The 26,604-nt window shown below is 45.7% G+C and overlaps 1 protein-coding gene across 1 annotated transcript in view; it reads right to left on the reverse strand.

Moving 5' to 3' along the window:
* Positions 1-568: 568 nt before the first annotated feature.
* Rin2 (Ras and Rab interactor 2) overlaps positions 569-26,604 on the reverse strand; it is a 118,832-nt gene continuing 92,796 nt past the window's right edge. Inside the window, exons 5-8 of the mRNA XM_055602611.1 lie at positions 12,448-12,753; positions 10,367-10,498; positions 5,661-5,824; positions 569-2,545 (exon numbers count right to left, since the gene is read on the reverse strand). Coding sequence (XP_055458586.1) covers positions 2,225-2,545; positions 5,661-5,824; positions 10,367-10,498; positions 12,448-12,753 — 923 coding nt within the window. The 3' untranslated portion in view covers positions 569-2,224. The remainder of the gene's footprint in view (positions 2,546-5,660; positions 5,825-10,366; positions 10,499-12,447; positions 12,754-26,604) is intronic.

A 26,604-nucleotide genomic window follows, 5' to 3' on the forward strand; every position in this document is an offset into this window, starting at 1 on the left:
CTCAGCAGAAGAGCAGGCCTGTGCCCCTGGTTTTGCAATCATCTTGAACTCTTCGCCAGGGCGCTGCAGAGGCTGCCTCGGGACAGGGAGGAGCCGTCTGCGGCCCGCCTGGCTCTGAGCTCAGATTAGCTGTGATTTGCTTTGGAGCCATCTAAGCCGAGTACTGTGCTGGGTAATTCTGCAAACACTTACTAGATCACAGTCCATCTGTTCTCTCTTCCTGCTGCTTAATTTCTCTTCCATCCGTCCACAAATTTCTGAACAATGTTGTTTGCTCTTCACAACTACCAACTCAATGTGACATTTACTGTGTATACTATGTGTGTGTGCATGTGCGTGTGTATGTGTGTGTGTTCACGCAAGTGCACAATGTGGGCAACTGTCTCACTATGTAGCCCAGGTGGGCCTGGAACTCACAGAGACCCACCTCCAAGCGCTACGGTAAAAGGCACGGCCACCGAGCCTAGCCACTGACAGGTACAATCACACAGCATCTTTGCATGCCTGATCGCATTCTGACTATAAAACAAATCACCATCACCAACAAGACAAACAAAGACAACTGAAGAATATTGCAAAAATTATTTTACACGGGATTATTGTACAGTATTACAATGTATTATGTGCAAAATTCCATTGAAAATCATTTACAAAAGAAAGTACAACACAGTATGTGCCGAGGGTTCTAGTACAACAAAAGCCAAAAGTACAAGGAGCAAGGCCCCTGAATCAGACGCCAGTGCACCCTTACACAGTACAGGAAAATGGCGCTTGGTTTGGCAAGGACCTGTGTGGCACCGATACATGACCGTTCTAGAGTCTGTGTGCCCAGAAACTCATTTTCTACACCACACATCACATTTTCTGCTTGTTTTGTTTTGCTCATATTTGTCATGCTGAGGCTGGAACCCAGCATGCTAGTTCGTGCCCGCCAGCTCTACCACTGAACCAATGTCCATTCTTATATCAAAAGAGGGTTTTTGTTTTTTTTTGTTTTTGGTTTGTTTTTTATTTGCTTTTGGTACTTTTTTTTTTTTTTTAAATCACTATCTTGCTGAACTCAGCAGAAGCCATATTTTATAACTTGGTTTCTGCCTCCAAATAATGGGCTGCCATTAGTTCTGGCTTACAAAATGGGGCCTTGGGAGCGTTATCCTTGGTTTATTTTTCCTTGTGGGGATTCTTAAAACTGTTTCCCAAAGCAGATAGCATATGGCCCAGATCTTTGTCAAAGCTCACTGCAGCACGTACTTACAGTCTTGACCCCTTCTCCTGTGTCTTCTGAAGAGCCTGAACCTGCAGACTACATTCCTCAGTCCTCCTTAGAGTCTATGTTTTTCTCTCTCTACCTTTCTCTACATTCGTTTCTCTTCTCCTAATTCTCAGCATCAATTGCTTAAAAAATATAAACAAATAGCAAACAGTACACCACCACCAACGGTGACCAATAGAACAGTACATCTGATTTTTCAAAGGCAGCCTGTGGCCAGCGTCAGGGGCGGTTGCTTTAAGACAACCGGAAGTCTCTCCCCAAATTTGCTGAAACATCCAGTTACAGAGGAGAGATGTCTAAGAGACATCTAAAAGGCAGTACTCTCAAATCCAGCAAGAGATTTATCTTCAAATATTAAATGTTAAGTCACATGCATACTTATAAGAATATTTTAAAAGTTACAAAAATATTTTAAAAACCAATCCTGACAGTTTACCTGCAACTGCTATAGAATTTTCTATGAAATATATAAAAACACAAAAGGCTCTTTTTAAAAAAAAAGTGTAGAATGCAGGATGGAGGAAAAAAGGGAAAGGGGGAGCTTGGAGCCACCCACGGAGCTGAGAGGTACCTGACGCGCTGCGTCAGACAGTCTTGTCAACACCTGCTATCGAATCCAAGAGACGAGTCTGTACCTTAACATGTTTCTCAGCACATATACATACATGTAAGCCAACCCAGAAGCTGGCTAAGAAGCCAGTGATCTCAGGACACCTGAACCATCAAATACATTTCTGGAGGAGAATCTTAGTATTTCACAAACCTCAGCTACTTCATTTGGACAATGTGTCCAAAAGATGCCCTTGGCCAAGCCAGCCTACAGATAGATGGCTGTCACTGAACTGAGGGGCCTTGAAGAGGCAGCTGTCTTCCAAGCTCAACCATGTGGCAGCCAGAAGGCCAGATGCCTAGCTCCACTTTAGAGGTGTTAATGGGAAGCCTGTGTGTCCTCTATAAAGGAGTGAGGTCTTCCCCATTCTGGAAAATCACACCATAAGGGTCACTCTTGATTCGCCTGTAGACAAAGTGAAAGATGTGGGGCTGAGGCCGGCTATGCAGCTCAGCCTTGATCTTTTGAGGATACGTGTCCTCTGCCAACTGCTGCCATGTTTCATCAACAAAGAGAAAGAGGCTGTACTCCTCCGGGTCCTCCACCTTAAACTTCTCAGCACAGAGCTGACACACATCCTCTGTGGTGATGTACGGTCTCACAAGGAGGGTCTTCCCGGTGCATCCACTGTTGACCTCTTGGAAGGCAACTCGGAGGTAATTCTGCAAATGGAAACAGAGATGTCAGGAGCAAAGGCAGAAGAGAAAGCAGACATAGTTCAGAGGTGAGCAATAGGACTGGTGAGCCACTTCAAGGCTCAAGTTTGTCCCAATGTCTAGCCAGACCATGCAGCCCAGATTGCCAGGAAAGACTCTGATCTGTCCTTGGATGGTGGCAGGGACTATGGCATGGGCTGAGCCGCTACATGTTAGCTCACTGCAAACAGAAACAACAGGAAGTCCTGTCAGCCCTGTTTTTCATCTTTTTATATCTGTTATAAAGCCAGCTGCTAAAGAAATCCTGAGTCAGAGTGTGAACGCTATCCGAAGTTGAGAATTTTTTTTCCAGCTTGAAAATAACCCAAACAGCAGAAGAGTTATCAGGAAGGGATTTAAAGCATCTAGCCACAGCAGTACATGTGATACTCACTCACATAGGATGCTCACTCACATATGACGCTCACTGTGTGCTGTTCTTGGAAGCCTACCCAAAGACAATGATTCTTGGTCAAACTGCTGATGTCTGACCATTCTCCCCAAATGGTGATCTCATGTGGTGCGACCTTACATAAGGCTCCCAGTGGCTCAGGGTGGAACGTGAGAAGAATCAGAAGGAAGGGATGTCAATTCTGCAAGGAGACTTCGGAGAGGGAGCTGACTAAGCACAACGCGATGCTGCAGTAAGTAAAGGGATTTGGCCGCACGGCCTGCTGTCGAGATTCATGTAGGCATTCGCCACCCTGAGAGGCATGAAGCCTGTGGGCTCCAAGGACACAAGCCAGGACAAGAATCGGTAACATACCAGGCTCCCCTGGATTTTGTTACTCTGGGTAGCTCCTTTATTCCCATGGCCTTAAGAATGGTTCCCATTTAAAGCAGAAGTCCTAGTCAAGTCCTAGCTCCATCTAGAGAACACACACATTTTTTTGCTTCTTAGATCTGGGGTTTGAGAGGCTGCAAAAGGCTCAGCCTTGCTTTTCCTGGGGCTGCCATACCGTTAGCTGGCATACAGGAATGGAGGCTCTTGGGAAGAGGTGCGGTCTCTGGACTTGTAAGATGTCTCATGTCTTACGGAGGGAGGACACTGGCCAGCCTGAGGACTCGGCAGAGGGGAGGCTGGGTCAGGTGGCAGTCAGGTGGAGTGCCATACTCTCAGATGTGAACATCTGTATTCAGAGTATGCGCCACCAGACCGCACCCCTCCCATCCCTGCCAGCACTTTCTGCATTTGCTTAAGGACTCTGCATTTGCTCAAGGAAGAGAACTATGAGAGTAGCCTACACAGCTCCAGTGAGGGAAACTGAGGCCCACTCAGCACGTGTTAGCTACAAAGGAGCACTTTTCCTGCAGTAGAAGGACGTATTAGGGGTGTCTGTGTCTGTGACCTTTGGTACTGGAGTTCCATTTCTGTATTTTTGTTTTCGTTCATGAGCCGAGTGCTCAAACTCTCTTCCTTGGGTGTCTGTGAGAAGACATGCATCTTTAAAGTGAATGAGGCTAGTGGGAAAGGTGTGGGTGACATGATAGACTCTGTGCTGTCTGTGGGCCAAAGGGCTCTAGCTTAGAGGATTCTGGTGGGCAGCAGTGAAACAGGAGAGGCTGTTGAAGGGAGATGTTACTTTTCCATTTCCTCCAATCTCTGAGGAGCTCCTCCTTGCAGAGCCTACACAGCAGTAGCCCAGTGCCTGCATGACCTAAAACACTTACCACGTGGATGCTCTTGAACACGCCAAGCAGGGGTGTGTGTGTGTGTGGCGGGGGGAGGCACAGCATGTGTTCTTGCTTTGTAGTTTATGTGTCTGGAAGGAATTTCTGAGAAAATTGCGATCTTGAAGAAGAACATGCTGACCTTGCTTTTCAAGCATGGGCTGAGTTTGAACCAACGGTTGTTTTCAGAGCAACAAGAAGTGGGAGAGACATGCAAAGAAGGTGAATCTGGACACGGAGGCAAACTCATCTTGCCTTTAAGGTTCCTGCTGGGGAGCCTGCTGCTGCATGGCCTTTACAAAGAGCCTCCATGTGGTAAGTGTTTTAGCTCATGCAGACCACTGGGCTTCAGAGGATCACAGAGCTTGTCAGATGACTGTCCAAAGATAGCTGCAGATTGGTTAATCCTTGCACAGCCAGAAGTAAATCAGGGGTTGCTGGGTCAGGGAAAGGCCCGTGTAGCCCCTGCTCCCCTCCAGGGAATAAACTCATTGGGAACCATACATTCCCCAGCAGCACAGGCTGGAAATGTCAGAGGGGCCTGGCTACAGTGTTCACTCTCAGACTGACACGTTTCCCTAAGTGCTAGGCTGAGACTCCAAGGGATTCTGTTTGGGGAATGAGAGAGGAAAGGGCAGAAGAAGAGGTGGAAAGATATCTTGTTGTACCTCCCTGACTTCCTAAAGGGCATCCAGGGGTAAGCTGTTTGCTAAGGAAACTGGATAACCAATGCCTTTTCCTGGGCTTTCTCCTTTCGACATCCTGTTGGGTTAGGTATTTAGCAGGAGGCTGGACGTTTTGGGCTTTAATTTAACTTTATTTTATTTTTTGTCCTAATAGCAGCCAGCTGTAAGCCAAAGCTTACTTTATATGGTAATAATTATATTTATATTAATGTTGGTGCTAAAGTGAATCAACTGAGTAGGAACTACACCTTGACTTCCAATTTTTTTCTGTAAGTGGTAGGATGCAACCCAGTCTAGCACTGAACTACACCAACAGCCAGGCTTTGAACCTGCACCTCTCCCCAGGCTGGCTATATTTGATACCATCCTCCTTACGAAGCTGGGCAACATAGACGAGCTGGCACTGCCAATCAGCCACAAGATCCTCCCCCACTGTACTCCACTGTCTTCCTACATTAGGATATTTGGTGGGCTAGACACAATTGATGCACTTTTCTCTTGGAGTGCAGTCAAAGGGGACGAGGCCCACTGAAAGTTGAGGTGCATCTGTGTTCACGTTTAAAGAGACAGAGGTGAAGCAGCGAGGCCAGGGGGTGGCTTACTGATTCCTTTTCCACCAGGTGCTTCAGCCACTGTAAGAGCTCAGGCTCTGAGCCCAGGTGCTGCAGGGGACAGCTCTGCCCTCCCAGAAGACAGGGGAGCATGGTCGGGACTTGGGTGTGTACCTGGAAGTCATCTACGGAGGGGATGGTTCGGTTGGTGGTTCTCCGCTTGTGCCACTGCCTCAGGGTGTCCCTGGCCTCTGAGCTGAGCAGTCTCGCAGCCTGTTCTTCCTGGAAATTCTTTATCAGAGACAGGGCTCCATAGGCGCTCGTCAGGTAATAGCCTCCTGCAAGGGCAAGGAGAATGGGTCCTGAAGAGTCTCACACTGGTGATGACACCGGATGCACTAATGTTGGCAGCATGTTGTGTCCACTTGTCTCAGGGTATCCCCACGGGATGGAGTCCAGGACCCAACCCCTATATCTACAGATGCTTAAATCTTCATTAAAAATGTCACGGTGTTTGCATATACTCTGCGTAACACGCCTGTAAATCTTAAATCATCACCAAATGACTTATAATATCCCATACAATAGAAGTGCTACACAAAGAATTTTTTTAAAAAGAACAATGAAAAAGTTTGTGTATTTAAAAAAATAATTAATTTAATTTTTGTCTATGTGCATTGGTATGCAGATGTCAGAATTCCTGGAACTGGAGCTATAGACAGTTATGGGCAGCCATGTGGGTGCTGGGAATTGAACCTGGGTCCTTTGGAAGAACAGATGGTGCTTTAACCACTCAGACATCTCTCCAGCCCCCAAAGTTCATATATGTTCACTTCATTTTTTCCCTACATATTAACAGCCTAGGATTGTTTGAATTCTCAGGTGCAGAACCTATTCACGTGGGAGGAGAGGGCGATTTCTCCACCCTGTCCACAGAGGTACCCAGAAAATAGCACATCACTCACATCCTCATCCTTCTACTCATGCACTCATCTCACACAGATTTATGGAGTGACCCCAGCCTATGCCAGAGCCGGGGAACACCAAAAAGCTGACACCATTTCTGTTCCCACACTTAAGAAAAATTATTTACATGTTAACGAGCCTGTAACAAGGGTGACCCTCTGCGAGTGCCCTTAAAATTAATCTCTCGTGTTTTTGTGAGGTGCTAACAGACAAATGAGATTGTGAGACATCTATGCGTTTTCCTAGGTTTGTCTTAAAAATAATTCATTGCTTACTAAATTTGTAAATGTGCTCGAGAGCCACTAGGGGTCGCCTGGACTGTGTGGGAAGAACTCTCTGAGTACAGTGCACTCTGTACTTAAAGTCATTCTGTGTCAAAATATCCATTGAGGTTCTACTATGTGCTCAAGATGGAGTTGGGGGGAGGGAGATCATAAGAAAAAGGACCTGAATCCCTGTACCCAAGTAGTGGAAGCACATTAAGGAAAACAGACATGACAACTGGTTCATGCATAGACCAGAAGTTCAATACAGTTCAGCGAGTTCAGTGAGGAAAAAGTGCTGTTTTCAGCACAAAGCCTTTAGTTGTGCACATGGGGCCTTGTAGAACTCTCTCTGACCAATGTGCAGGGCTGAGCCAGTTTCACCTCTCAGGAGCATGGCTAGGGGCCTGTGAACTGGCCCTGGACTTGAACTTGGCAAAGCGGCCTTGTCTGCAGTCATGGATAGAGAGGTTTTTCCTCTCTCTTTCTTTGCAGTGCTTTGTGGTACGTGGCCTGTTGTGCACGTGGTAATTGCTCTATCTAGCCACATCCCTGACCCCTGTCAGCCCACAGCAGCCTCTTTGTTTAGTTTTCCTGACTCCACCATCCCAGATTTAAGATCTCTGCAGCAGCCTCTGCTATGAATTATTAATCTTTAGTTAGTATTTGCCCCCGTGAACAAATCATCATGACTCAGTGTGAAGTGCTAGATCAAGTGTGTGAACGCCGCAGTGGTGTTTGGGGGGATCTACAGGGCTGCAGGGGTCGAACCTGACGGCGTCCTGGTGTCAGCCGTTAGCTGTGGCTCCAGGGGCTGCAATCCCTCTGGGGTGATAAGGGATCCTTGGACTCTGAATTTGACTCCATGGCCCTGATGTGCTCAGACCACTAAGGAGAAAAACCTCAAACACTGGAAACACAGAATCGACCACACTCTGAGACATATGGATACGATTAGAGGAAGGTTTTACATTTCAGAAAAACTACACCCCTCCGCAAGCAAGAACTCTGAGCTTGCAAGGGCATCGATGGTGCTGGCTCTGTAATGGAGAACGCCTGCTGACACAGCAGAAAAGACACGAGACTGCTGTAAAGCCAGCCTAAGAGAGCTTTGGACAGGCCACAGAAAGCATGGATCTGGGACGCGTGACCGCAGCTCCTCGAAGTATGGCAGTTCAATGCTCTGACGCACAGCCTAGAGCCACAGGCAGCCTCCCGGGCCATGCTCTCCCAAGGAAGGAAGGCAGCAGTGTCTGACACAGTTCATGCAGAGGACTGACACAGTTCACGTACAGGCTGTTCATATGTCAGCACGCCCTGGTTTGTTTGTTTGTTTGTTCCTCACAGAGGTGCCTGCAGGTGAAGATGGTCCTGCCTAGCATCACAACGCAGGGTTTATGACGGTCTCCTTTAAGAAGACAGGCTTGAAACACAGGGCCTCACTCTGAGGCACTGCCAGGAAAAGGGGCAGGAAATGGTTGTCTCTGTCCTCAGACCACAAGACGTAAGCATCTTAAGTACACATTGTCGATACAGAAGGGTGATTTTTCTAACAGAGACTGACACACTCTTTTCCTCAAAACCTCAAGGGGTCTTCTTGCTACCAGAAACCACCAAAAGAAACCCAAAGTGCAATAATGACATAGTGGGCAGAGGGAAGGCTTGAGACTGGAGCTTACAAATGTCTACCTCCATGCCCGGACAAAGCCGCACTAGTGTTCGCTCCTGCGCAATCCCAGGAAAGCGAAGAGACATGGCGGGTCTCGTGAGCTCCTAATGAAGTATCTGCGTTTCTGGAAGGAGAATTTCACTGAGAGGATACCAGTGAGAGATAAAGGCTGGAATCGCTCATTCATATCTATCTCTGCCTGGGCACAGGATGGAGGACACTTATCCCAAGTTAGCACTGACCAGAAAGATCTGGAAGGGAGGTCTTAGGGACTAGGGAGAACAGGTCTTTGATGGAGAAAACCAAGCTGACAGATTCAGCTTAGAGGATGGAGGACATTAAAGGACATGCTGGGGACAACAATGCATTTAATTCCCTCCAATGGGAGATTCCTAGGTGACGCATATCCTGGGGAATCCTGAGGGCAAGCAGACCTTTGTGCTCAAGCCCAGACTGAAACTAGACAGAAACAGAGAAAACACAGCTGCACCCTCAGGGTCTGTCTGGGTACCTGAGGGACTTCTGAAAATGATTAACTGTTAGGCATATAGGCCTTGATTTGCTTCCTTCAAGAATGACCAGTTGGCAGGAGAATCCCAGGTCTCACTGCCTTTCAAGGTTGTGAGCTGCACAGTCAAGCATCCAAAGATTTTCATTATATAGCCTCTAACTGATACAGGAGAAAGAATTTCCTCGGCTAAGACACACGCAGGACAAGACTGAACCTGGACACTGAGGTAAATTAAATGGGAAGCAAACTAATGCTGTTCATGTTTAAAACAACAATTCTTTTCTTTTTTTTTTTTTTATGGCCAGTTTTTCATTGATTTCAGTGATAACAAGAGCAGGTTATTTTTTTCTAGCATGTAAGTATTCTTTAATTAAAAAAAAATCAGCAGAAACTTCCTAAATAAAAGAATCCCTATTGTTTTTTAAAATGATAGTCTAAGGGCAAGGGCTGTACCTCAGGGACTGGCTGGCTGCTTGCTTGCATGTATAATGCCCTAGGTTCAGTCACTAGTACTCAAACAAACAAACAAATGAACCAACCACATACCAAAAAAAGGAAAAAGAAAAAAGATATTCTATAAATGTTTGAGTCTACTAAACTAAATTTTTGTCAGGACTGGTTGCACTTTCTTCTCTCTCTTTTTGGCATTTTTTTTCTTTTTTAATTTTGATTTTTCTATAATGAATCACTACTACTGTAATTTTTAAAAAGTCAATACAGTACGTATTTCATTTGGGGGAACAGGGTCTCATGTTGTCCAGGCTGGTCTCAAACTCACTATTTAGACAAGGATAGCCTTGAATTTTCTGATCCTCCTAAGTGCTAGGATTATAAGCATGCAGCCAAACACCCAGAGTAGTGCATAGTTTTAAATTAAAAAAACAACTTCCTACAATTAACCAGTGAGGTGTCAAGCACCTGTGTTTGTGTGTGTGTGTGTGTGTGTGTGTGTGTGTGTAGTGTTTGGGCACACACACGCATATAAAGGAGGATACCAGAGGATACCAGAGGATACCTTGGGTATTCTTCCTCAGATGCCATATACTTTGTTTTTAAGACCTGTTATCTCCTTGGCCACTGATTTGGCCCAGCTGCCCAGCATGCCTCTGTCTACCCAGTGTTGGGACTGTGATCTGGACCATCATGCTGAGCTTTCTAATGTGCCTGCTAGGGCTTGAAATCAGGCCCCAAATCTCTTCACTGGGTGAGCTTTTTCCCCAGCCCTCACTGTGCTTTTTAAGACAGGTCTTTGCTATGTAGCTCAGGCCGGTCTGGGACTCAGAATCTTGCTGTTTCAACCTCCCAAATGCCGAGATGACAGGTGTGGACCACCATGCCCAGTTTCAAAATGGCTAACTTTACATTCCATGAATTGCATCTCAAATTTAAAATGTGTGAGCCCCACCAACTGCCCCGCCTCCCCAACAATCGTGGCCTCCTCGTTCCTCTGACACACTCAAGAGCACGTTACCTTCTCCCTGCAGCAGGGACGGGTCCAGGAGTTCCATCATGTACTCGATTTCAGTGTCCAGTTCAAGCATGTCACACTGAGCTATGACGTAGGTCAGGACTGGCAAGAAGTCGTCCGCACCGTACATCCTCCCTGGGATCAGGAAGAGGGGGCAAGATAGGGTATTTTTATCAGTTTCCTTCCTTCACATCCTATTTGCTGCTTTTCTTAGCCACCAAGGAGTCATGCTCGGGAAATGTGCTACTTACAAGCAGGCGTGGGGGGTTCTGGAATTCTACCTACGTGGCCCTTGACTCTCCCCACTGCTTGCTGTGACCAGCCCTTGCTCACAATCTCAGGATAAGCGTCTCACAGGCAGTCAACACGGTTTATTTTTAAGATTTGTGTGCTGGAACAGTGTGTCTCTAAGGGTTTGAAACCATTAGCAAGGCATAATGTAAGCCCTCAATCAAATACGTCCTAGGCTAATTCTTTCTGGCTTATTTACTGTGTCCTGTGCACATTTATCACAAATGTAATGACAGACCAAACTTAAGCCAGGGGAAAAGAGAACTGTTCTCTGCTCAGCGTTCATCTTATTTGTTTGACTTATTTAAATGTGTGTTGATGATAGCAATTCAGTATGTTGATGATAACACCTGACTGACAGCGATATATGGGGAGGTCTTTATTTCTTGTGTTGTTTGCAATGGTGATTCTTAACCGGGGTGACTTTGCTGACGGAGAGCACACTTGACACTATCTGGAAACATTTTTCATGATCATAGCCGGAGGGTGATGGCATCTAGGCATCTAGATGATATCCAGGATGCTACTGGCCTTCCCCATAGGAAGCAGGAGAGCCCACGCAGTGAGGATGAGCATGTCTGAAACGTCACCAGTGTGCAGGCGGAGACACAATGCTGTGGAGCAATGTCATCTGAGTTTTCATAAATGATCTCAGGAACTACAGAGATGGGCCTCCAAACAGGCTGGCAAACAGGTCGAGGGCCTGGGGTGCGTGTGCTACCAAGTGTGTGGGTGTGCATGCCCATGCGTGCAGCCACATAGAGGCTAGAGGATCACATTGGGTGTCTTCCTCAATTGCCCTCTTCTGCATTTCCTGAGGCAGTCACTGAACCTGGAACTCACCTATTTGGCTATTCTAGCTAGTCAGAAGATCCTGGGAGACCCTTTCTCTGCCTCCCAAGTGTGAGATTATGGGTAGGCAACCACACATACGCACCCAGCATCTACGTGGATGCTGGGGATCTGAACTCTGGCCTTTATGCTTGCCTGACAAGTGGTTTGCCTGTTGAACCATCTTCCTGGTCCCAAGAGCTCAGTGGTTAAGGCCCTCACTCAGGAGTCTGCAATGCACACACATTCCTGTCTACTCCAGCATGGGTAACAGAGTCTGTGGATTCTCTCTGTTGCTAAGGCAATTTCTGTCAAGAAAAAAGTTGGCCATCGCCCACTGTATTACAGGAAGCTTTCTGAAGGCCTGGAGTAGGGCGGGCTCAGTTAGTACCCATGAATAATGGGTTCATCGGCATCTTTAGGAAAGAGCCAGGTGAGTTCAGAAGACTTATTTTCCACTTTGCAATTCTTTGATGAATTCTGATCACAATACTTCATCCTCACTCTTACCAAACACTCCAGATTTCTCATGCTCGTGCTGTAGATTATCAGCATAAGTGCTCATGGGACAGAGTGTGGCAAAGGTTCTCACTAATATTCCCATTGCATTTGGGCTTCAGAATGGGTTGCCTCACCTGATTCTCACATTAGGAAGGAGAGGGTCACAGGAAACAACAGATAGGGAACTGCCAGGTAGAAAATTAAGGCGGCCAGAGCACCTCAGCAAAGAAACTTATCCAGCAGAGGGAGGATAATGAATTCGTAAACACTAACTCTTTAAGTCAGCAATGTAGGCAACTCTGACTCTTTGTCCTTATCCATGTTCGCTGACGATCTGTTATATGACTCTTGATGCATGAGGCCCACTTAACAAATCCCACCATTGCATCTGCATTTCTACAGGCTGCTCAGTGAAACTGAGAGACTGAGGGCATGCTGGGCTCCCTCAGAAGTCCCCTCACCTGAGTTGTTCTCCATGACCGTGTAGATGAGCTTGCAGACACTCAGCAGAAGCATGACTTTCTTTTCTGGTGAGTACATCTTCTGCATGGTCATGAATTTCAGCTTGATTTTCTCCAGCTCCACCAAGTCAGGGGTTGGGGCAAAGACCCCCAGCTCCTGTGGGTTCCTCTGCCGCACGAGTTGTAAGTTTTCCTTGAGTTGTTTCCACGAGCCGTCAGCTGTGTGGAAGTCCTTCAGCATGGCCTCCACGTGGCCCTTGAGGGGCTTCAAGATGCATTTGTGCATGGCCTTCTCCAACACCACATCTGCAAAGAAAACAAAGCTACGGTGACCACTTGTCTGAAGAGAGAACGGCTGCAATTGGTGCTTCCTCAGGGTGCATGTCTGTGCCTCTACACAGCCTTTGGAGGAGAGAGCAAACACATCAGCAGGATGTCTAGCACCCAACAGACTACAGGCAGAGCCGTGACTCACACGGCTAAGGCTAGCCTTCCCTGATAACACCTTCCTTGCACACAATAAACTAAGTGGGTTTATGCTAATCTCCCTGCATTCAAGCAACTATTTCAGGAGACCTTCTTCTGACCCAGGTGTTCCACCGCCCGCTCCTGTTTATATGTTATCTGACAGGATTTTCTTCCTTTTTAAAAGTATATGTGTATGCATTCATGTGTGAGTGACGGTGGGCAGGAATGGAGGTCAGGGGTCAACCTCAGGGGTCCAGTCTCAGCTCCTACCTTATCTGAGGCACGGTCTCTTCTTTGTTGTCCACTGCTGTGTGTGCCAGGCCAGCTGGCTAATCTAAAGGGCTTTCTAATATGGAGGGTGTGAGTTTTTGGTTTGGGTCCTGAGCCAAAACTTCATTTCATTTGCAACAGCGGACATTAGTAGGGCCTTAGGTGAACTCCGAATACTGCCTGCAGCTTTGGTAACTGAAGGGGCCCACACACAGTGGGGTGCTCCCTCCTGAACCTGTCCCCCTCCCTGGAACTAGGCACAAACTACACCCAAACAGTTATTTTCACAGACAGATTAAGTGGGGAAGAAAAGTTAAGCAGCTGCTTTCTGACTTAGGCAGAAAACAGCAGCAAATGACCTTGCAGGTGTGGTGTTTAAAAGAAAAACGGGGATATCTATGTTTGAATGGGCTGGGATGCGGTGGTATGTTTTTGGGCATGTCAATGAACCAAAGGGGGTTTCAATTCTGGACTCCAGTACTTTGATAGCTGGACTTGGTTATTGGCCTCAGGAACAAGCCTGGCATAAGAAAGTGTCCAAATAAGGGAACAGACCTTGGTGGCTAGCTTTAAGGATGTTACTGTGGCTTACAGAGGAGAGGGAAGGGGAAAGGATGAGGCTTGCTGGCACCAGGTTTGCTATGCGCACATCTGTTAGAGCCCTTCAGCAGAAACACAGCTTCAATATTGTCTTTCTCCCCCAAGCTTGCTAACTATACTGTAGTTTGCAATAGGTAGCTTTGTTTTTAGGAAACACAACAAAATATTGGGGCAAAGGGGACATAACACCTGTGATGGACCCTCTAAGGTTCAGAAACAAGTAAGGTACATGTGTATGCAAGTGAGTATAGACAGAAAGAAGAACAAGGCAACTGTGGCAGAGGGCTAACACTGAGGACTGGGGCAGAGGCAGGACATTTCCATGTATTCTTTGTGCAATTTTCTTGTAAGTCTGATACTATTTCAAAATGGAAAGCTTAAACGCAGCTAGGGAAACTTTTAGGTGTGGGTGGAGTTATTTTTCCCTCTTTTGAATGGTCACCCAATGGAATAGCTTCCAGTGCTGATACTCTGTGCTTCTGTAACTTCTCCAATGATAAATTATCCGCTTTTTCAGTGCCAACTTTTTCCTCTCCCATGCCACAGTTCTCATCAATCCTGCCTGAGTTCTACTGTGGTGACTCTCTGATACATGACACTAATGTGGTTCCACTTTGCAAGTGCAAAGAGCCACTTATTTCTAAGACTGGAAAGAGCTGGATTATTTCTCTGGCCTCTGGAATTCTTGATATTGGGTCAGCTCATACTAAATTCAGATTACTATCTATTGCTAGAAGTCGGGGGGGGGGGCAGATAATTTAAGCCAGATGTGCAAATCATGGAACAACCTGAGTCTAGAGGTTAATGGTGGTCCTAAAGCGATCAGACTTCCTCAGCCTAGGTTTTCCTTTGTTCCTCCACTTCCACAAACTATTGTTGTTAAAAGATAGAGCTCCATATAATTAAAGATCAAAATGGAAGGGGTTAAAAGTAAGAAGAAAAGCAGAGCAACACTTTCATCTCACAGGAGACATCCAACAGGTCACTTGGTTGTATTAATAAACTTGTGCGATGCCATAGCTGCTGTGACTCTACTCTGTATGCTCATTACCATAAAAAAGTCAACAGCAGCAACTGAGTGCTTAAATGAGGTAAGCCCTATCCAAACACTCTGCTTAATTATAACCTAATCCTTGCAACAGCTCCTTACTTTTGCATAACATTATTAATACTATGCTATGCATATTTTACAGCTGAAGAAGTCCATAAATATCTAATGGCTTGCTGGAGGTGACACGACTGCTCGGAACAAGCACTCAGACAGCTTTTCAAGGTAAATCACTGCCTTTTCCTCTCTCCTTTTTTTGGTGTGCTAAGGATTAAACTCAGGACCTTGAGCCTAATAAGCAAGTGTCCTACCACTGAGCCATACCCTTCTCCTACCCCCAAGTAAGTGAGCTCTTATTTTCAATGTCAAGGCAAGCACTGACTAGTTTGTTTATCTCCATCAAGAGTTCCGAAAGCAGCATTCATGAACATCAGTCTCCTGCACCTTGGCGGAACAGGCCACCAAGGAAGTGGGTGGGTCTTGCCAATAATTAATTAGGAATGCACAAAAATGTTCGCAGCAGTGCTTTTCATTATTGCTCCAAGTTGGAAAGAACCCAAAGCCTGGTCCTGCAGAACGGCTACACGGGATGCATTCATACCATGGTATACTACAATGGAACTCGGACAATGGGAAACATTGATTCAGGGAGGAAGCACACATGCAGTATGGGAAACTCCCAGATGCCACTGGCTGGGAAAGAGGCACAATAAACAAGCCTCCCGCAGCCTTTCATCTCTGTGAAGTCTGACACGTAGCTTGCCTCTGGTGTCAGAAGCCAGACTGGCAGTTGCCCTGGGGAAGGAACCAGCTGAGGGGCCACATGGCCACTATGGTATGTGCAAGGAAGATGGAAAAGTTTCTCTTCTAGATTTAGGTGGTGCCTGCTTGAGTGTCTATGTATATGCCTCAGTGGTTATGACTAGGGCACTTTATGTGTGCTAAGACACGTGTGGACAGAGCACAACTGAAGGCCAGAATGGGGCTTTTACCTGGGACTCTCAGTCACCTCTGTGCCTGAGCGTTATGCAAACTATCTCTAAAAGTCTATGCCATTGTTAGAGGCAGGATAATGGAGGGTTCATTTCCAGCAAACTGAGCAGGCTCCCTCTTCGATTTATCCATGTGGCCAGGGACCAGTGCTGGCCTAGGTGTAGTGAGGCTGTGGGAATGTATTAGGAGTAGCCCATTTTCTTAAGACCCCAAAAGAAAAAGTAATTCCTGGTGTTGAAACGGAAGGGGAACCTGAATCGACCATCTGATTTCACTTGATTCTAGCTCGTTGCCCTTGGCTGTCCTGGGAGTTACTACAGAGACCAAGCTGGCCTTAAACCCACACTGGTCTTCCTCCCTCAGCTTCTATGCTTGGCTGACTCTTCACTGATGTTAGAAGCTTGTAAGAGCCAGAGGACTAGAACATATGTCTAGAGATAGCATCTTCTAAAAAAGAGAAGAAAGGAAAAGAAAAGAAAAGAAAAGAAAATGGAGGAGGTGGGTGTGTAGGAAATGGTGAATCTTAGAGGACTTGGAAGAAATTCTCAAAGAATTAATAAAAATATTATATTAACAAAAGAAGCTACTCAGCTCTGCAGTAAAGAAATAGGCCTTAGGGGCTGGAGAGATGGCTTAGTGGTTAAGAGCACTGATTGCTCTTCCAGAGGACCCGGGTTCAATTCCCAGCACCCACATGGCAGCTCACAACTGTCTGTTACTCCTGTTCCAGGGGATCGGACACCCTCACACAGACATACATGCAGTCAAAACACCAATGCACATGAAATTTTTAAAAATGAATTCATTTGAAAAGAAAGAAAGAAATGGGCCTCTGCTAGTTTCCTGGCGCAACACGCCGAAGTGTGCTAACTACTGTGCAACTAGTCACCTTGTTTTCAGGGATCTAAAATTTGTCTAGGAATTTGTCCAAAATGTGTCTAGCTCAAACCAGTTGAAGCCAGTGACTCATTACCTGGCATGCCAGGGGCTGGATGAGTGACCACTTGCTACAAAGGATCAAATACTCCTCTAAATAGCTACTGTGTTCTGTGCAGGCGGCCAACTGCTTCATTTTCCTCGCAGACCTCTCTCCCCACCTCAGAGCTCCCTATCCATAAGCACCCCCAAACCCTCTCTCTCCTCAAGACGGTGGATTTGAGATTTGGGGCTTTCCAACTCCTCCTATTTGGTAGCTCTACACACTCTTTCACCAAACACAGTGGCTTCCGACATAATTAGAGTGGGCGGAACAGGTGACTGACGTTCAGAGACATCAGTGCTAGGTCTTTTTCCTGAGCTGCCTTTGTTCTTTTTAAAGACTACACTTTAAAACTAAGACTGGTTTCTTCCATTTGTTTTTGGCTTGTGTTCTTACTGCTCACCCCTCCTTCCCAAGCCCTTAACAAAGAGTGGGGGGAAGGGTTTGAAGTAAAAAGAACCAGTGACCCCACTGAACGGCCTCACTGTTTCGCTCCACCAAGAAACCCAAGTTTCTGCTCTTACGCAAGAAAGAAAAATTATTTGAGGAACATAAGAAATGGGACCTTTCAGAGCGAGGCCTAGCTCTGACAAAACCTAAGCCAAAACAGCAGCAGTGCTCAAGTTCTTGTAGATTACCAACTTGCTCCTTTCTGCTGTTCTCCATCACCTCTGGTTGCTTTAATTCCACAATGAGAAGACCAAATCTTTTCAACTAAGAACAGCAACACTATTCTAGACTCCAAGTCTTCAGACAAACTCCATACAAGGAAGACTATGGTATCATCACTTCACAGAGGAGGAAATCCATGCTATCAGCAAGCAAGAAGGGGAGCCAGGATTCCAACCCAGAACACCTGCTTCAAAGGGTCTAGATGGTAAGTTGGCTGAGCTTCATCAACAGAAAGCATGTGTAACAGAGGTGTGCAAAACCCATTAAAAAAGCATCAGTGGACAAGGGATAGATGACTGCTCTTCTTTATACTCATTAATTTTTTAAAAAATATTTTTTTTCTGGTAACAAGAAAATACTAGAAGAGCTGGGCTTGGTGAGGCACCGCTTTAATCCCAGCACTTGGGATCTCTGTGATTTTATCCCAGGACTTGGGATCTCTGTGATTTTAAAGCTGATCTGGTCTACATACAAACTTCAAGGACACCCAGGGCTAGAGAAATCCCATTGAAAAGAAAGGAAGATGGATATAAAGAACCAGAGAATTGTTTGAACTGCAGTATTTTGGATTTTAGAAACCATATATTAGCTGTACCCTCTGAGTGATTCAAACTGGAAACAAGATTTGTGAAAACAAGAGTCACATCAAAAAACAAAACAAAAACAAAACAAAACAAAACAAAAAAACCACCACCACCAACAACAAAAACGATCCCTAAGAGGGAAGTAGCAAAGACCATGGCTGAGCTCTTTGTCTCGCTGCTACATAAAGTAGCAACTGATAAGAAATATTCAATATGGTAGCCTTTAGGCAACAACTGATTCACTCTTCTATAAGTAAATGAAGACAGAGCACTTGGGAAAAGGCAGCAGGAGGATCAGGAGTCCAAGGCCAGCCTCAGTTATGTAGCAATCTAATGCTAACCTGGGCTCCACCAGACTGTGTTTCAAAACAAGTATTAAGAGCAGAGAGTCTTTCCTTTTTCCTTCTGTCTGATTCAGGGTGGAGGCAGCATGAGGAAACACACATTGGCTTTGCTTGTGATCTTTCTGATTAGCCCCTGCTGGCAGAAGTGAGAACCCCAGAAGAAACGGTGAAGTCAGTCCTGCTCCACCTTCCTAAGAGGCCATGACCAACATTTTACTTTTTACAGTTACCATCCAGACTGTCTTCAGAATCATAGTTCATGTACAGTTGAACATGGACCTGACTGAGTTGGTGACTATTTAAATGATACAAAATAGTAGCTGTTATCCTTCAAGGTATTCTAACAGTAACCAGAGGCTAAACAAATCACATGGGTTGAGAGTCCTCGTGTTAGTTACTTTTCTGGCCACAGTAACAGGATACCTGGCGGAAGAAAGTTCAGGGAGATGGGGTTTACTTTGGTTCACAGTTTGAGGGGACACAGTCCATCACGAGCAATGGAGTGGTTCTATCTCTGTTAGTGGGAGCTCAGTGTCTACTTGCTTATTCCTTGGCAGATGGGGAAGCAGAGAGAATGGGACTGGAAGCAGGGTAGGCTACCACCCTTTACGGCCTTCTGTCAGTAACCCAGCTCGGCTCCTGTTGCAAAGATTCCATAACTTCCCAGGACAGCACCAGTTGGGGATTAAGTATTCCAACAGTGTGTGAGGGACGTTCATATTCAAACCACAGCAATCCCTTACCTGAGATACATAGGGCCAGAAATGTTTCAGACTTCAGAGTTGAGTTTTTGTCTTTGTTTTGTTTTGTTTGTTTGTTTGTTTGTTTGTTTTATGGGAATATTTGCATAGACTACTGGTTTCGAACCCTAATCCAAAAATTCAAAATCTGAAACTGAGCTCATGACACATAACTTCAAATTTCAGAGCATTTCTGATCTTAGAGTTTTGGACTACAGCTGCTCAGTTCTCCATCTATACTTAAAAAAAAAAAAAGTGCTTGGGTTGCAATGTAAAGCTACTTGACAAAGATAATAGGTTAGCTTATACAGTCTCTCAGCTGACTCTCCTTCTAGCATTCTGGATATTTAACAGTGATGAAAGTGTCAGAACGAGCGAGGAACTAGTGCTTGGTAGCAATACCAAGGGGGTTTTGTGGGAAAGCTGAGTTGTCAAATTTAAAAATATAAAAATTTCTTGTCTGTGTAGTCCCCGTTTTAAGATTACCCATGTTAGTCCTATCAAGCAGGGACTAGGTCATTCTCAGGTGGGGCCTGAGAATTAGAAGCGAAATGACTGTCCGAGGAAGGGGGAGATGTGGCCTAAACTACACCACTCCTTTCCCGGGATACGGGCAGATGGCATCATGGGCCTTCCAGTGTGCAAAAAGGTGACAGTGAGTTGACCCTTCTTTTTCTCATGCACTAGTACACTTCTTTGGTGGGATTGTTACAGAAAGGCTCTAACCAGCCTGAATGAATGCTAGTTCAGGGTGAACACTATGGAGCACTGTGGCCTTCAAGCCTTTGACTGAAATGGGCACAGAATCCCTAGCTGTTTAGAGTCTCTCAGAAGCTGAACCCGAGACAAGGGTTTGTGTGTGATTGGCCAGCATGGGAGATGATCCCAGAAAGTTCCCGAAAGGGAAGGGGAACAGCTGATAGGAGGCTTTGGAACAAATGGGCTTGGTCTAGCTGAGGATTCTAAGTTACTATACTGAACATTCTTTGGAAGCATCCTAGTAGCTGCATCGAGAGGGTAGACTTGGGCACTAATTGCTCAGCCTTCCCCACCAACCTGGAAAAACACTGTAGTGGGATAAGAAAGCCTGAAGCCAGATGTCTTGAGTGCTGACCTCTCGGCATCAAACCGGCAGCAAATGTCCCAAGGCAGGGCACAGCAATGTATACCACACCTTGTCATATGGGAGGAAAGGGTAGCGAGCAGGTACTGTGAACAGAACACGTGTGTATAAGTTACCTGCCGGCAAGCAGAGACCTACTGGTCAGTCTCAGCTCTTCCAGCGACATACCCCACACTCCTGCCCTTCAGCAGAATGAAGTTTCTCTCAGCACAGTGTGTAGCTGAGGGAAGCAGAAGGCTCTTTTCACAGGTTACCTGACTCAGAAAGTGTAAGTGGCCACTTTTTAAATGTGTGGCCTTGAGGGAGGAGGGCCTCCCCCTGGCTGCCTTCTGTTATTAGGCAGCTCCAGCTTCACAGTGGAACTGCTGAGAGGACTTGGTGAGGTCTCACACCATGTCCCCAGTGTGCATCTGATACCTCAAAGGATGCTGAAGTCACTGCTTCCCTTGGAACAAATGGTGATGCCCTGAAAAGAGACTCTAGGTCTAATGATTCAGGTCAGGGCTTTTGTTTTGCTTGTTTAGTTTAAATTGTGGTTAAATTAAGAACCCTTTGCTTTCCTGATTACTACCTTGCCTTGCTCAGATACTGATACCATTAGCAATTCCCCTTCAGTACAAAGATTAAGGATCAGAGGGTTTCTAGCTTTTCTGGAATTCAGTTCGAGAGTGTCGTCACAGCCTCATTCTATTCCTGTCTAACAGCTTAGAAAGCACAGAGAGTTGCGTATCGTGGGTGGTGACATATCCATCATAGCAGGGGAAGTTCAAGAGGAAAAGAGCCCCCACTCTACTCTGGATGAAGAAACATGTCACAGGCCAGGGCTAGGAGGACAGCCAAGCCTCATGCTGAGTGTGAGATGAAGGGTGGGTTCAACCCATTATTAGGGCAGGTTTTATTCTGGTGATTGGAGAAGTCCAGTTCACATTGCTGTGCCTACTCTATCCTGTCTACTTTGGGACCCGAAGGGACCGTTCCATGTACTTCTGGACCCTCTCACAAGTTCCTCCTGCGTCTGCTCTAGAGTTTCTCAGCATGGACTCTAAAGAAGCGTTCAATTTGCCCAGCTTTCCCATTGCCTCCCCTGCTGCAGCCTCACCCCTTCATGTGTTCTTTGTTGCTGCTGCCAAGACACTGAGCAGGTTAGATCTTTCTCCTGGACAGGAACACTCTTCTGAAGATCTCACTTTGGGGAGAGCACTGGAACTGACCCAGACTCCAGCACAGCTCTTCCAGGTAGCACACATTCCAAGCATTAAGCAGAAAATCTTTCCTTTGGGTACCAGCATGAAGATGATGTGTTTTCCTTACCCCAGAAGATCAAAGATACCTAACTAGTGATGACATCATTGCCAGGTGTAAGGCATTCTCCCCGGCAACTCTGCTGGGATGTCTTGGAACATTTCCTGTAGGCACATCAGCCACATTCACTTCAGCTTATAAACAAAGATGCTCTATCATTTTAAGAAAGGTCTTACTGGCCTAGCCAAAAAGGTACCAATATACAGGTGGCAAGCACTGGCATAGTGATTCACTGCCATTTTTTGTTTTCAATTATGTGTAAGCATGTGTATCTATGTATGGGTATATGCGCGTGAGTGCAGGTACCCCAGGAAGCCAGCAGAGGGCATCAGATCCTTTTGAGCTGAAGCTACAGGTAGTTGTGAACCACCCAAGATGAGTTCCAGGAATTGAACTTGAGTCCATGAAAGGAGTGACACATGCTCTTAGTCACTCTCTCCAGCCTCTCACTTTCAGTTTTGCTCACTTTGGTGAGTTTCAGTGAAGGCCATCATGAAAACATCTGAGTTTCACTCAAGTAGGGTCTCACATAAGGAATCTCTAGGGTTGATTTTAGTGCTTTCCAGTAAAAACCAAGGCAGGGAAGAAGGGGAAGTAAGCCTGTCCTTTGCTCAGATGCTGAGCTGTGATGCTGGGCTGGACGTCAGCTCTGCAGACCACTAAAGGAATTTGCTGACACAGCCAATTGGAATTATTCTTTCTGCGAGTAGTGTAGTGGGAAAGCAGACTCTAATTCTTCTAGTCAATCAGCATGGCACCTTGGGGCCCCTGAGTCACACTCTTCAGTTTTGGCAAAAACTCCTCTTTACGCTGGTGTTTCTCACCCGAGAGGCGGAATTGTCTAAGCAAAGCAAACAGTCTAGCACAGGCATGCCTTGCTCTGCAATGCAACCCTCACTTTCAACCTCTGAGCAGGGGGTTGGGAAATGCAGAGTTGGTGGCTCCTTGGGTGGAATGTCACCGAGTTAGTGACTCATCCTCAGGCCTTCTCAGCTCCAGGGTGGTGAGACTTCTTTAGGCTGATATAACACAACTTACTCAGTTTTGATATTCTAAAGAAGAGTGAGACCTGGTGGTGTAGGCCTATAATTCCCAGCTACTTGAAAAAGCAGGGACAAGAGGATCACAAGTCAAGGCCAGCTTGAGCTGCAGAGTAAATTCAAGGCCGGCCTGGGCAACTTAGCAAGACCCTGTCTCAAAACAAAAAGAAAAAGGAGAGCTAAGGGTACATTGATGCGTGTCTACTCTGCGCCAGGCCCTAGCTGCAACCCTCAGTGCCAAGGGGAGGGTATAAAACTAGTTAGCACTTAAATTCCTTTTCAATAGTAAGAGAGGCATGCTTTTCATGTTCTAGAAGTGTCCACTCTTCTCCCATCACTCTACTAATTCTTCACGCTAAGACACTTGCTCCTTTCAGGTGACTGAGTCACAAGCACTATATTAGGAGTCAGGAGATACAAAGCTTTAATCTCAGTTTGGCACTAGCATCTCTCTGGCCACATGACTCATAATGGCTTTCTAAAAAGCAAATAATTTAAGGTCTTAAGTCACATTGTAAATTGAAAACAAATGACATTAGACACCAGCACTTGAGCCTGACTTAGACACTTATTATAAACAATACCTAACCTACAGCACTTGAGAGGCAGAAGCAGAGGTACAAGTTTAAGGCCAGCCTGGTTTATGTACTGAGTTCTAGCCTGGCCTACCTAATGAGCTCCAGCTTGTAGGTAGTGAGTTGTAGCCTGGTCTATATGGCAAATTCCAGGCCAATAGAGATTCCCCCTAAAAAGCCAAAACAAAATAGGAACCCTATCATATATAAAACAAACCAAATAGCCAGGTGTGGTAGTGCATGCCTGTAATCCCAGCACTCTTGGAGGCAGAGGCAGGCGGATCTCTGTGAGTTCAAGGCCAGCCTGGTCTACAAATCATATCCAAAACATCCAACGCTACACAGAGAAACCCTGTCTCAAAAACAAAACAAAACTAAACCAAACTGAAAATAAAACATACATTAAAAACAAAACAAAACAAAACTCAAAAACTTCAATCAAAAACAAAAAGAAAACAATAAACACCAAAACCAACAACCCTTTTACAAAATCTGAACTAAAGTAGCAGCGTTTAACGTAGACAAAAACACATGTACCTTCCCCTTCCAAAGACGAGGGTTCTCACTATGTTGTCCAGGTTGGCATTAGACTCAAGTAATCCTCCTGCTTTAAGCTCTTGACTAGCTGGGGCTATAGGCATGCACCCCTGCACCAGGATCTCTTTTTGTTTGTTTGTTCGTTTTATTTGCTTTTTTATGTAAATGAGTGCTCCTCTGCATGTACACCTGCACACCAGAAAAGGGCATCAGATCTCAGTATAGATGACTATGAGCCACCATGCGGTTGCTGGGAATTGAACTCAGGACCTTTGGTAGAGCAGACAGTGCTCTCACTGAGCCATCCCTCCAGCCCCCAGGATCTCTTTTTAATGTGTTTATTTTGCGATGGTCAGCCACATTTCAGTACCACTTCTTCAGTAAAGCAAGCAAGCAACAACAAAGATTTGAAAAAGAAAAAACCCTTGAGTACATAAATTAACATGCTCTTCGACAAATGTGGGAACTGAGTTTGAGGCTGCTTCTTCAAAGAATTAAAATGCTCTTTGAAAAGAGCATGTTTTGTTTTATATCAATTAAAGAAAAAATAATATTGTCTCATTTTTCACTAGTAATTGTTAGGAATGTGGAGAGTTGGATGTCTTGCCACTATTAGCCATCTGTGGTACACAGTTTTTATGAAACAGAAACTGAGGGCTACTAACATTTCAGAGTCAGAGAAATTTTGCTTTTCTCCAAGCAAAACTTGAAGACAAGAGCAATCCCCAAGGCTGATATCAAGTCAAAAGGGAAGAAAATCGTTCTACTAAAATTAAAACACTCAATATTCTGTAAGCTTGGCAAAATGGAGATTTTTTTTTTTTAACAAGGACATTTGTACTTTCTCTCAGTGGTTGTCAGAGACCATAGCAAGAATGCCAACAAGGACTGACTGTTGGGGTGCAAACCTTGTTCCCCCCATCCATACTTCCTATCATGGGGTACCAGTTATGAGTTTAATTCGCTCTCCCAGAAAAGAGCGGATGATGGGGTTTTATAAAGCTGAGACGTGTGTCCTGTTCTAGTTAAAATACCGGCTTGTTCTTCCTTTGACTGGTTGGAGGGGTGAAGGTGAGTGTCAGCTGTCCAGAAGGGAAGCCCAGTGGTGGGCTTGGAATGAAGGGAGAGAGAGCCACATGGAAATTGGCCCATGTCACCCACATTAACTTCATTGTTCAACAGACTTGGCAAGCTGACACCAGGCAACTATATATATTCAAGAACCTCTAAACGGCAAGGCTTTGGGATGGAAGTACTCCACAGGACGGTCTCAATAAAAGGAAACTTCCCCATCTCAGTACAGGACATCATCATCAGTGACATTTTGAGCTGACTCGCTGCATAAAATTTACACTTGACTAAAAAGCACCAGAGAATGGAGAATGGAGTCAGTGCCTGAACAGATGCTGCCCAACTCCTTTTCTCTGTGTAACTTCACAAGGCAACATCAGCACCCTCTACATCCACTGGCTGGATCTGTGTGCACACACTCATGAAATGCTGCCTCCTACTTGCCTGACTTCAGAATGGATGTGCTGTAAATCTGGGATTGAATTAGGATTCCTGTCTCCTAAATTGGGCCCTCCAGAAGTTATGAGAAAGAAAGACAGGATGAAATTCTTTTAAAGTGGAGAAAGCCAAATGGCATTCTTGAAAAGCCTTCCCACCACTCACAGACACCTGTTCAGAACAAATCTGAGGCCTGGGATTCTGCAGCTAGCACTCGCAGGGAAGATGGCAGTGTTCCTAGCAGGAAGTGAGATGTGGGGATGCACACACACAGAACAGGGAGCAGAAGACCTGGGAGGCATGCCATTCCCCCACAGGCTCTCACCCACCCTCTGCCCTCTTTCAGAACTCGAAAGCAATGAACAATATGAGCATCAATATAGCAATATCCGGTTACAAGTCTCAAAAGTGTCACCCAGCCCTTCACACAGGGAAATGCAAAACACAGACTGGATTAAATCAATGTCCTCACCAGAGTCCTCATTTAGGCACTTCTGCATAGACTTGGCTTTCTAATAACTAGGATCACTTCTTCCCCTTGGTGCAGTTTTTCAGGCTGACCTCTGCCACACTAGCCTTCCCCTTACTTTCAAAAGTGTGGGGCCTTTCAATGTCCTTTCAAAACACTATGTTTTTCATTGATGAAGCAACAGGAGAAACTGCCTCCCTTCAGGAAAATGCTACAAAGCAACACTAAACACCCCGAATCAGGTTGGGTATGGCAGCAAACCTCTAGCAGTCCTCGCTATCCTAAAACTGAGGGGCAGCACTGCAATAGACTGCGCAGCCGGGTGAAGCCATTCGGCTAGTCTTCTGACTTAGGCCAATACACAAAACCAAACAACCATACAAACAGCAAAACCAATACAAAAGCATGATGATGTTGTCTGTTTGTTTAAATAGTCTTCGCCACAGCGAAAGGCCAGCAAACTGTCACAACTTTCCTAATGACAAAACAAACACAAGCGGTAGGCTGGCACTATAGGGGCTTGGGAGCCGAGAGATGAGGATTGAGGGGTTGAGGCTAGTCTGGGTCACCAGGTGTACAGCGTCATATCAGTTCAGGCTCTGAACCTACCAGCCACTAGCTGGTGTGGGCTGGCATACCACCTGGCCTGCTCCACCCCTCAAGAGATGGAAGGAGACTGGACGGGAGCGACTGAAGCGGCTTGCTCCACTGCTCAGCTCCAAATGGGAGGCTCTACAGATGTAGGATTCCTTCTTATTAGGGACTTCAATTTTAAAGGTTTTGGACGTTTTTTGGAGAAGATGAGCTTTTGAACTGTAAACATGCTCTCTCTCCCCCCTCCCCCACCAGTATCTGAATTGACAGGCAACATTCCCAAAACTTTTTTTTTTTTTTTTTGGTTTTT

This window comes from Psammomys obesus, unplaced genomic scaffold (assembly GCF_907164565.1).
Source record: "Psammomys obesus unplaced genomic scaffold, mPsaObe1.curated_primary_1811, whole genome shotgun sequence".
NCBI lineage: Eukaryota > Metazoa > Chordata > Mammalia > Rodentia > Muridae > Psammomys > Psammomys obesus.